The following is a 12,800-nucleotide window of genomic DNA, read 5'->3' as shown; positions in this document are numbered from 1 at the left end:
AGGAACGCCTCTTGTGCAAATATGAATATTTAACTTAAAGCCGTGATAGGTGGATCTAAATTTCGATGCATAAAATGTAAACTTCCACACATCCTAACTACAGGATTTTTGGCTTTGGATCTTCCCAGAACCGTAAGACAGCTCTGACAACCCTAAATACCAAAGTGCAAAAGAGGTCCTTCGGACCAAATGTCCCTTTGGTACGTTACAGTCTGCTAGCTAACAGAAGGAAGTAATAAACTATGAGCCAACCAAGCGGTTTAAAATCTCTGATTCTCTCTCTTCTCTCTTTGGATGTTTGTTTTGTTTTGTTAGTGAAAAGTTATGTAAAACATTACAGGTAAAGCTTTTTACCTGCACGTGTTCAAAAGCATTGATTTCTGCTTTTGAGATGAAATCTGAATGGTTCTTGCAAGAATGAGACAAACTGTAAATGACGAAGTCCTCCTCAGTCCTGAGGAAGTTCTGTGAATGTCATGGGCAGCACAGATCATCCTGACTCTTGTGCTGTTTGCCTGTCACACTTTTAAGAAATAAAATCTAGTTCACACCTCCAAAGGAAATCTTATTTTAAAAAGTCTATTCATTCTCCTTTAATTCAAGGGGAACTGAGTTTCCTTGTGTTACTCAGAGCGGCATCTACAAAATAACGAAGAATGATGTTAACACTCAAGTGACTTTTAAGGCCCAAACTGTCCAGGTTAGGGCTTCTAACGCTAAATCTGACGATTCCAAAGGTTGATCCTGGATTCAAAGGTGATGTCTTTTGGTTGTCTGACTATGAAAGTCGTCATTCTGTTATAAAATTATTTCTTAAAGGCATCTATTTTATGAAAGGCATAACTTCACTGGAAGCAAAACAGAATTCACATCTCCGACAAACTGCATTTCATAAATATATGAATTATGCTGTGTGCGTATAGAGAACAGGAAACATGGTAAGCATATAAGTTGCAAAGAGACTTTTACATTGTATTTGCCAGATTTCAAATAAGATAATCTAATGTCAATTTTTAAACCTAAATGCTACTGACAGTTGCATATGTGGCCAACTGCAATTTCCTAATCCACGAATTGGCACGTGCTCTACTTTTGTAGGCCACAATATACTATTTTGCCCGCTGCGATGTAATAGGCTAGATCTCGATCAAGACCACTTGACACTACAGCATTCAACAAAAATCTACCAATAAGTGTGAAGTTGTCAATTGACTTAAGTCATAAATGCATGTTATTTGAAAGGACTGTATACTTTTACAAGATCTTAAGTCCGAACTTTCTAGAGAACGGAGACCAAGGGGACCTAGTCCTTTGATCTAGTAGCATTGCCACGCTGAGAGTAATAAACGCTTTCAATGCTGATGATCTATCAATTCATTACAATTCCACCCTCCCAATGGCACTGAAAAAAAGAAAAGGATCTTGAAAAACAGTACTGATGAGAAAAAATGACTACAGAAGAAGAATGTGGTTTTTTTGCCAACTAAAGTGGATAGAAGTTAACATATAAGCTCTTTACCGCCTGAAACATAAGCAGAGGCCCAAAGCAGATTCAAGTTGTCGTTTTGCCACGCGATTTTCAAAGGGTAGTGATATTCAATCTACCGCAATCGGTTACAGTAATGGAATCGCTTCAAATTAAAACTAATCAAATATGTAATTTTACATGTCCCACATTATAGCTAGCTAAAATGTCATTAATTAACTTTGTCCTGAATTAAGTAGGAGGACATCTGGCTCTACATTTAAAATGATGATACAAGTTAGGGAAAACCTACCAAGTCTTCCTATATTATATGGAAGTTAGATGAATACACTCGGTGTTTTCAGTTTTGAATCTTGGAGACCTGAGCACAAGAAAGGCCATTATTTTTGAGTACCCACATGGCTTTATTGGTTTTTTAATTGCTTCATAAAAAACAATTTATATACGTTAATTTAAACTGCTTCTTGAACACATATTTAAGTGACACTATTTCTTCTCTCTCATTAATGATTTAACTAAGCATAAAGCAGTTAGCAGAAAGCTGGCCATGTTTACTTTCAAACTTATCTTTTCAATGTAGAAAATGGAATCAGTGAAATTTTGGGGAAAATGTGATTCATTACAACTATTTGGCTTCTGAAAGCCCTCATAGTGTTACTGGCTTAGATTTTATCTTATTCTAACAGATATGATTTTTTTTAGAGGAGCAGGAAGGAGGGGAGAGGGAGAGAGAGAGAGAGAATCTGAAGCAGGTTCCACGCCCAGTATGGAGCTCAACACAGGGCTCCATCTCACAACCCTGAGATCATGACCTGAGCTGAAATCGAGCGTGATGTTTAACCAACTGAGCCACCCAGGCGCCCCCTAACAGATATAAATTTTTAAAGTGGCAAAGTGCTCAATTCAGCATCTGCAATATTTCTATTTGCCTGATACTCTCTTTTTAGAGTTAGTGCTTTTTCTGCCTTGTGTAATACAAGAAAGAATTGTTAACCGCTCAAAGTCATGAAGATATTGTCCTGTGCTTTTAGAAACTTTGACTCTAGGTTTTATGTTGAGGTCTATGATCCAACTCAAATTAGTTTTTGCAGATGGAGTGAGATGTAGGGATGAAGGTTCATTTCTTTTACCATATGGACACTCAATTGCTGGAGCACCACTTGTAAAAACAACCTTCCTTTCCCTATCCAGTTGACTTGGTACCTTGCTTGAACATTCATCGATTATGTGTATGTGGATCTATTTTAGAAATCTCTACTTTTCTATACTTACTCTCATACCACACTGCGTTCATTGCTGTAGACTTAGAGTAAGTCTTGAAATCAGGTATATAAGTACTCCAGATTTGGGGGATTCTTCTGTTCTGGATTTTTTGCCTCTCCATAATATATTTTAGAATAAATCTGTATTTTTTTTTCCCAGAAGGGGCTGCTCAGATTTTGACTGCATGGACTCTAGAGGTCAATCTGGAGACAACGGGTTTCTTAATAACACTGAGATTTCCAATACTTAACCATGGTTTCTCTCTCCCTTTATTAGGTCCTGTTGAATGTATCTGAGAAGTGATTTGTGGTTGTCAGTACAGAAGCCTTAGACATCTACTGGTAGATTTATTCCTGTTTATTTTACAGTTTATATTACTAATGTACATGGTATTATTTTTTGAAATTTCAGGTTTTTTTCAGTTCTTTGTGGCCAGAATATAGAATTACAATTTATTTTGTATAATGATTGTGTAGACTATGGCCTTATAGAATTCACTTATTACTTCTAGTAGGGTCTCTTTGTGTAGAGATTCCGTATCGTTTTGTACATATATGTGATCTGCTCAGCATGACAGTGCTGCCTCTTCTTTTCCTCTTGTTTTCTCTATCTTGAGGTACGGCACTGGCTATAATGGCAATGGGGAGAGTGAGTATCCCTGGCTTATTCCCAATCTCAGGGCAACAGCTTCCAATATTTCACCATTAAGTGTGATGTTCGTTGTGGTTTTTCATGAGCGTACATCATCAGACTGAGGAAATTCCCTTCATTCCTCATCTGTTGAGAGTTTGTATCATGGAGGAGCATGTAGTTTTGTCAAGCGTTTTTGTGCACCTATTGAAATGATGACATAATTTCCCCCTCTGTTATGTTAATATGGTGAATCACACTGATTTTTAAGTGTGTGATACAAGTATTTAAACCACAAATTTGAAATAATCTGAATTTCTCTCATGCTTTCTTTTTTGTCCCATGCGTTCTTTGGAGGTATGTCATTTAATATCCAGAGAGCTACAGATATCGATTTCTTTTTTTTTCTTTTTAAGTAGGCTCTGCACCCAACATGGGGCTTGAACTCACGACCCTGAGATCAAGAGTCACATGCTCTACTGACTGAGGCAGCCAGGCGCCCCCAGATATCAATTTCTACTATAATGCTTTTTAAGACTTTATATGATTGCACTCTTCTGAAATGTATTGAGACTTATTTTAATGACCCAGCTTATGATCTATCTTGGTGAATGTTCCATGCATACTTAAAAGTAATGCTGTATTCTGCAGTGTTGGGTGTAGGTTTTAAGTAAATGTCAACTAGTTCAGATATGTCAGATTCTTCTGATTACTAATTATTTAAATAATTCAGCAATTCAATAATCATCCAAATAATTCAACAACTGGGGTGCCTGGGTGGCTCAGTCGATAAAGTGTCCAACTTTTGTCTCAGCTCAGGTCTTTTTTTTTTTAATGTTTTTTTATTATATTATGTTAGTCACCATACAGTATATCCCCGGTTTCAGCTCAGGTCTTGATCTCAGGGTCATGAGTTCAAGCCCCACATTGGGCTCCAAACTGCGCGTGGAACCTACTTAAAAAATAATAATAATTCAACAACTGGTACAGAAAAACTCTGAAAGGTGATCCAGATTTAGATCACCTAAAAAGAAAAAAAAAACGAATAAGAAGTGACCCTATTTGTGGGGCTCCCATATGTCTGGATATTTATATTGAGCCCTGTCACCTGTAGATTTTGTTTCATGTCATAAATGAAATTCAGAACCAAAAAAGTCACTCCCGGTGTATCAGATTCATTTCAACCCAGTGTACCATTACCCAGACTTCTAATACAAGTCCAAAACTAGGAATTCAAAGGAAGTATGTGCACGTGATAATAATCTTGTTCACAAAAAAGTCTGGGTTTTTTTTTTGATACCTCTTTATAGATAGTTCAGTATTACTTAGGGGGGAAACGTACAAGAATACTGGTTTATTTTAAAATCCAGAAATTTTCTGTATTAAGGTTTGAGTTCATAGAAAGGAATATCAGGTTAGCACTCATTGCTTCATACTACCTTCATACATTAAGCCTTGGACATAGACATGGGTGTGTGCGCGCACATATGTGCGTGTGCGTAGCTGAAAACTACCATAAGGAAATAACGTGCTCTTAGAAGTGGATGGAAACACACTGGCAAAGCATTCTTAGACATTAAGGCTCGTACCTTAAAAGCACATCATCAGTATTTAGCTCCGAAGGATCTCTTACAAGACACCACAGTATCTGAAACTCTCTTCCATACCTATCAACCGTGTAGGGAAAAGTTTAACATGTTTTAAAAATCTTTCTTCGTTAATTTAAAACCATGACAGGAACAAATTCAATCCCAGCAAACGTAACAGGCTTGCAGCTCTGTTTCTAAGTGCAGAGAAGTTCAACTGCGTCCTTGGTAGAGCGTTAAAAGTTTTAGCCTTTAAACAGATAGAATACAGTCTGTTCATATCATACCTGTCACTTTGGCATTCCGAAACCTATAGTCACCAATTAAAATCTGCGCAGTGCTCCCTGGAATCAGACCTTCTTTTCTTCTGTTTAGATTTTTCACCAACCTAAATAATAAATGAATTAGGAGCCAACAATGGTAATGTAAGGTAATAAAAAACAAATACATCGCATTGCAGTTCAAATTTTCACAAAGTTATTGCATGTATTCAACGACCTTCATGACCTTGTGCTTGAGTCCTTTGAGTAGCCTACAAAGGACTTAGGTTACTAGCAAAAATGGTTATTACTTTAATGATCAGTCATTACTTCTCACCCACGTGTGTACTCTTCCGCCTTAGGGTCAAAGTACACAGTCAATGTAGCATTTCAGTTCAAGTTATTGACACAACGGAGACAGAACTATTTCACATAAAAGTTCCAAAAGATTTATGGAAGCTTCATCCAGTGCCCTTCCAAATAGTATTTCCTTCCTGCTCTGGGTTCTCTATATTTACACAGTATACTTGGCAGAACCATCTTTGCAACTGGTGCTGTATGCAGTCGAATGCATCAGAATAGAATGGTGAGACTAAAAAGTCAATATTTGAATTGATAAAGAGAAGGGTGGCTATGTTATCGAGTAGCAAAGCATGGTTCCTGGCACATAGTGGGCATTCACTAAAAATGTGATGAATTCATGAATGACTTAAGTGACCGAATGTAGTATGAACTGTAGCCATTACCAAGCCAGATCTATCAGCTGAAATGTCTGAGCCAAAGGTAACCCACAAAAGAGCATGCAGACTCATAGCATTTCATTCTTTCAAAGCATTTTTCACTCACCAAAGGTTAACATTCCTTTCAGTGAGCTATATAGGCATAGCTGAAGCAATGAAAATGAAACACTGATAAGAAATGTGATATTTCTGCTTCTTGACACCGTATAACAAAGATACACGTAAAGCAGAACATCTGATTAGATATCTGTGTGCCCCCGGCGGAGGTCAGCATAAGCACTGAGAACACACCTACCATTGACCTTCAGCATCTTCATGGAGAAACTGAATGACATCTCCATTTCTAATCAGGAGGTCTTCTGGGCCCCTCTTCCTACAATCTGCTAGGGCTTTGTATTTGCCTGGAGACTGGAAGGTTGTTTTGAAAAATTACATTACCAATGTGACTGTACAACAGCGTGCATAACTATATGTTCTGTGATGTACAGAACGCACTCTTTACTTCAGTGGTTAACAGTGTGGCTACAGCGGCTTGGGCGGGAACGAGCAAACACAGAGCGGGACGTGTGTTTCTTGAACCTGAAGAATTCATTTTTATTCGCAAAAAAAAGAGAATTACACAAAAAATAACAAACCATGACTAATTTAACTTATTATATGAATTATAAGCAAAAACTCAGAAAAAAGCCCGGCATGAAAACAATTTTTAAATACTGTTATTTGTAAACTACGTTCATGGAAAATTTATCTAGGCACATAGGAAAGGCAGCGGTCCTGAACAAGGACCCACTAATGCCCTCAAAAGGATTTCTGGGATTTGTATCATTTTGCACAGGTGAAAATAATAAGCACGAAAGTTCTGGGTCCAATAAAAGCATACTCAACCATACTGTTATGCTTTACTTGGCCTTAATCTTTTGGCAGCTATAATTTGAACTTGATTCATTAATAAGTTAAATTATCCAAGGCACACCAATTGCACTTCGTTACAAAGTAGAGAGAGAAAAAACAAAATTTTCAAGTCCAAAAATATTCTTTTTTTAAAAGATTTTATTTTTAAGTCATCTCTACACCCAACGTGGGGCTCGAACTCACAACCCTGAGATCAAGAGTCACATGCTCCCCCAACTGAGCCGGCCAGGCACACCAAGTCCAAAAGTATTCTGAGATGAGGATTTTTCTAGCACAGTATCTTACACATTGATTACATGAATTTAAAAAAGAGTACCATAGCTAACAATCTTTTAAATGAAAGAATTATGTGGCGTCGAATCTGTGCACATGCAAAGGAGTTAACCTGAAAACAATATCCACATCACTCGGGCTTAAACGTCTTCTGAGCAGTATTTTTAGTAAATGGGCCATTACATAGAGTAGCTTCGTGGAATTAGGAGCCGTCTCCGACACACACCTCTCCAAGGAAGGCAGCACCCATTCTTTCTTAGTTTTTGACTTGACAAAGTGAGGCTAAGAGAGCAGCTCCTTCCAACCTGTTTTGCTTCTTGGTTTTGGGGATATTCTGGGGGGGAGGCTGGTAGGGGTGATAGGATCTAGAACGCACCGTATTGCTCTTTTGTATGTGTTCTTTAGTAGCACAAGTCGGGGAATGGTGGCGAGAAGGGAGAGCTTATGGGGTTTTCTACATTCCCGTCTGCGAGGATTAAGGGAATCTACAATACTGCATACGTATTTGCTGACTCAAGACCCAAACTGGCTTCCTCTGGTTTTCTGCTCACATCGGAACAACGGCCTCGCCCATCCTCACATAGAATTCATGAGGGAAACTACCGTACACATGTGTTACAGTCACTGCATTATTAAGAGAAAGAATATTCTGTTACTTTTTTAAAGAAAGCATCCCAGAGTTGACGCTACGCAGCTTTGCGGCTCTCCGCGCCACTCCTCCCTTCCCCCGACGTTAGAACTGCCAAACTGAATGTGTTCCTCTGAAGGGCACCACGAAGCAGTCCACTCCCAAGCGGCACTCCCACCCTCCGGGCTGCTGACTTCAGGAAATTGTAGGTAAACCCTCAACGGTCCTAACCCACCCCCCAGTAATCTACTGCACACTACGTCTTCTACCAGTTACTTTTACCCTAACGCAAACTCGTCTAGTTTTACGCGGCGCTCCCTTGCTCCGTTACGCCGATTTGGTATCCTTAACACGTGTTCCGGCAGCCCACGAAAATATATTCCCCAGATGTTATCAAGTAGTTTCATCTGTGTAAAGTTTATTCCCTAGATCTGCCAATCTGGAATCTAAGCTGATTTTTAAAGTATATCTGACTCTCCTTTCTTCTCTGATTTTATCTCCCATGCTTACATTGAAAACACAGTGAAGTTCAAGTAAAGATAAAACTGGTCGATGTACAGAGACTGGAATGGTGGACCATTTGTCTCATCAGCTTCAGTGGGAGCGCCACGTATAGCTCAGACCAGTTCTTGCAGACAGAAGCGCTTACTACTGAATGTCCGTGATAGGACAGGTTTCGGATCTTTTGCCAGTGAAATCTACCTAATGACCTCGAGGACACGGACAGAAGACTGCCCCCACGTGCCTGCCTACTGCGTCAGTAATACTGCCCCGAGAGTTTTTATTTACTTATTTGAATATGCCATCACCAACCATTAAGGGTCTTTCTTCTTCTTCATTGTCATCGTAAGAAGTGTAGAAATAGTTGCTTGACCATTCCGCGGGGTCTTCAGAGATTTCCGCAGGTGAGGACATCTGGGTCCAAACTATAAGAAAAACATGGAAGGGGGTGGTTATTTAATGGTGCTGGTCCAACACAGGGAGAGAAGTAAAATTAACTGTAATAATCAAGGCTGTCACCTTCAATGGTCCAAGAAGAGTATCTTTATATAATAAAATCTCCGATTAGCCTGTACTATTTTAGAATTTCTGATATTTCAGAAAGGGCCTGGAATGTCATATGCTCCTTTTACTTTTTAGGATGGTTTCAAGTTGGAGTTGGTGGGGCAGTTATTAAAAATAGTACGTTAAACAATATTCCAGAGAATATTTACCCTTTCTTACATAAAATAATCCCTTCCCAAAATTTTTTCTAGGGTATTTTTATTGGTCCTACTCAAATAGCACTTAGAACATCCTACCAAGTAATATTTTTGACTTGTTTTATCTCTCTTATTAGGCCGAGACCACGTGTTATGCATTGTGTATGTTCTCTAAGAGCCTTATGTGTAAGAGGAGCTTAATTCATAAAATATATTGAATTGGTACAGATTAAGCAATCTAACATAGGCAGAGAATGAACAGAATCTCATCTTGGCCACACTAAACTATTCCTGTTGTCTTGGAAAAGTCATGTCAAGTTTTTCTGACTTGGTTTCCTCATCTGTCGAATGAAGGCACTGGTCCCAGGCTCTCTGCTGACTGCTCAGGGGGCCACCGCACAGATGACCTGAGGGAAGTGCCTTTCAGTTGAACAAGATTGTCATCACTTGTTTCTCTTCAACTAGTAGAGAACCTGGGTTGTGCAGGTGATCCTGCCGGGTGCCTCTACGGCACCTTGCACTTCCCTGTTGTAACACTTATCACATTTAATTTTAAATTGCTTGTCGAATTCTCTTTCTACCCTCCTGGCTTCGTAGGGATGGCAGCTGAGCGTCTCTTAATTAGACTGTATGCGAAAGCTCTGCACAGTTCCTGGCACCTGGGCTGTGTTCTATTTGTTGAATTAAACACCTTGTTTGAAATCAGCTTGAATGATATAAGGTGCAAAAGAAAAACAAATGCTCCAGCTGTAAGTGACTCCTCTCTATTTGGGACAGCTATGGTGCATGTGTCTTACTCATCTTTGTACTATGCAGCAGGGGTTCCCACACTTGAGCATGCATCAGAAAGAATCACATGGAAAACGTTGTGAACTCACAAATGGCTGGGTCTCACTCCCAGAGCTTCTTTCTCAGAAGGTCTGGGGCAGACCCAGAGAATCTGCCTTCCTTACAAGTTCCCCTGTGATGCCCACGCTACTGGACAAGCACCCACCTGCAGTGCCCACCAGGGTATCTGGCGTGTGGAAAACGAAAGGGCCTTATAAAAATGGCTGAACTCTGGTTTCTTTATACAAAGGTAAGAGAGAGGTAGGTTTTCCGACCTCACAATGGCAGAAAACAACGTGCAGAGCCACGAGCCTCGCCTCGCTAGGGCGGCGACGCATACCTGTGTTAGCTTCAGCCGGAACCGACGCGACTGCCTCCCGGACGTCGGCCATAGCGCCACTGCGTTCCGGTTCCGCTTCCTCGGCACCCAGGAAAGATCCGTGCTGCCTTCTGAGATAGTAAAGTTGTAAAAATAAGTCTTTTATCCGGTTTAAGAATAACAAGACACTAAAGATGATATTTTTTCCCACTGATACCGTGTGTTAAGAACGTCCTCTGAGAATCATTCAAGCCTGAGCTGATTTCCCCCTTAATTTATGTCTCTAGAATGATAGTTCACAATATAACAAAAGCTTAAATTCTAGGATCCAAGCCAGCAAGGTCTCTCTCTAACATGCAAGGAAAAAATGACTGCCTTCTGGACCCACAGCAGGTATACTGTTTAAAATTCCTATTGTGTGTTGTATTATATACTTGAAACTTGCTAAGAGCTAGATCTTAAGTGGTCTCACCAGACACACACACACACACACACACACACACGCACACACACAAGGATGGTTGGGATTAATAATTCACAATGCATATGTATATCAAATCAAGTTTTACTCTTTAAATATATACAAATTTTAAGTGTCAACTCCAATACAGTTGGAAAAATGTAAACAAAAAAATCCCATAAAAAGAGGAATTTATTGGTTCGTGTAACTGAAAATCTAAGGATTAAGGCTGAACACATAGAGATCCAGATGCTTAAATAATGTCATCGGAAATCTATTTCATCATTGTTCTCCCTCTGTGTAGGTTCCCATCCCTGCTGCCCTGTTTTCCCCAGTCACATGTGGAAAGAGAAAAAGCTCAGAGGCTTAAATAGAATTTTTCATTTCAAAGGACAAAACCTCCTCCCTGATAGCTCTGATAAAAGTTGTGGAGATGCCCATCATGGCCTAGGTTGGTCTACATGTCCATTCCTGAACAGAAGATAATAGTCTGATTGGTTGGGGTGCCTAGGTGGCTCAGTCATTAAGCGTGGGCCTTCGGCTCAGGGCGTGACTCCGGCATCCTGGGATCGAGCCCCACACCGGGCTCGCTGCTCCGCTGGGAGCCTGCTTCTTCCTCTCCCACTCCCCCTGCTTGTGTTCCCTCTCTCACTGGCTGTCTCTATCTCTGTCGAATAAATAAATAAAATCTTTAAAAAAAATAGTCTGATTGGTCATCTGAGCCATATGGGCTGAAGAACAGAGGAGATTCTTGAAGGGAAAGTCAGAAAGCTATATATAAAAAAAAATCCCTGTTGCTTGCTGTATGATCTTTTAACCTTAGTGAATTAGGTAAGGTGTATATAAATGATGCTGAAACTTAATCTGATTAATACTATTGGGCTGCAGCACCTACTGTAAAGTCCATTACTATATGAAATCTAAAGACTTTCCTTCCATAATTTATGACAAAAAATTGAGTATTGTGACTCTGGAAGATAAAGACTTCCACTGTGACTTTTAAATGATCTTTCTAGAGCCTCAGATGAACCAGCACACTTTGATCCTGATTTTAAGCTACCTCTGAAAGATAACATGTGGCAAGGAGAAAAAGAGCATTTTTATTTTATTTTAAATTTTTTAGAAGATTTTATTTATTTAAGTGAGAGAGAGAGAGAAAACACAAGCTGGGGGTAGGAGCAGAGGGAGAGGGAGAAGCAGACTCCTTGCTGAGCAGGGAACCTGATGCGGGGCTCAATCCCAGGACCCCAGGATCATGACCTGAGCCAAAGGCAGACGCTTCACTGACTGAGCCACCCAGGTACCCTGTTATTTTAAATTTTTTTTAAAGAAAGAGAATTTGGGGGGGCACCTTGGTGGCTCAGATGGTTAAGTATCTGATTCTTGATTTTGGCTCAGGTCCTGATCTCAGGGTCGTGAGATTGAGCCCCGTGTCAGGCTCTGCATTCAGTGTGGAGTCTGCTTAAGGCTCTCTCTCCCTCACTCCCTCTCCCTCTCTCCCACCCCCTCCTTCCTGCCTCTCTCCCTCTCAGAAAAAAAAATTAAAAAATTATTTTTAAGAAACCATTCAGTGATCCCTGTATCACGCAGATGCTACATGGTGAATTTCTGTACAAAGGCTGTGGAATCAGTATGGGGATTCTTTCCACATACATGCACTTGTTCTATGGGCAACTCCGCCTTTTAGGATTCCTAGAGGCAGAATATGAAGACATCTCTAAACCAGCAGCAGTGCTATCCTTTAGGACTGCTACCTTCCTCAAAGACTTCATGGTTGCATGCAGGCACAGTGCCCTCCCAGGATCCCTCCCTCCTCTCTGACCACATAGAAAGAGAGGCCAAGTTGCCAGCCAGCGGTCTCCATCTAGGGACAGTGGCGCTGCGGGGCCAGCAGTGACTGCCAGTACTTCATCATTCTAACCACTCTCTTTCTCCAATCAGATGGAAGGTGACCAAAAATATTTTGAAGAGAAAACCATGAGTGCAGCCACTTTTCACCTACACACCCCTCCCCCCTATGATATACCAAGAACAAAGCATTTGTGATCATGTTTAAAAATTAGCCCAGGGGTGTCTGGGTGGCTCAGTCGTTAAGCGTCTGCCTTTGGCTCAGGGCATGATCCCGGCGTTTGGGGATCGAGCCCCACATCAGCCTCTTCTGCTATGAGCCTGCTTCTTCCTCTCCCACTCCCCCTGCTTGTGTTCCCTCTCTC

General features: G+C 40.4%; 1 protein-coding gene across 1 annotated transcript in view; it reads right to left on the bottom strand.

The window, feature by feature from the left end:
• MCF2 (MCF.2 cell line derived transforming sequence) overlaps positions 1 to 12,800 on the bottom strand; it is a 79,540-nt gene that overhangs the window by 7,014 nt on the left and 59,726 nt on the right. Inside the window, exons 26-28 of the mRNA XM_044392435.1 lie at positions 10,149 to 10,258; positions 8,592 to 8,704; positions 6,261 to 6,373 (exon numbers count right to left, since the gene is read on the bottom strand). Coding sequence (XP_044248370.1) covers positions 6,261 to 6,373; positions 8,592 to 8,704; positions 10,149 to 10,258 — 336 coding nt within the window. The remainder of the gene's footprint in view (positions 1 to 6,260; positions 6,374 to 8,591; positions 8,705 to 10,148; positions 10,259 to 12,800) is intronic.

This window comes from Ursus arctos, chromosome X, assembly GCF_023065955.2.
Source record: "Ursus arctos isolate Adak ecotype North America chromosome X, UrsArc2.0, whole genome shotgun sequence".
Classification (NCBI taxonomy): Eukaryota; Metazoa; Chordata; class Mammalia; order Carnivora; family Ursidae; genus Ursus; species Ursus arctos.
The sequence above is the reverse complement of the archived record's forward strand: the minus strand, read 5'-3'. Positions and strand labels throughout refer to the sequence as shown.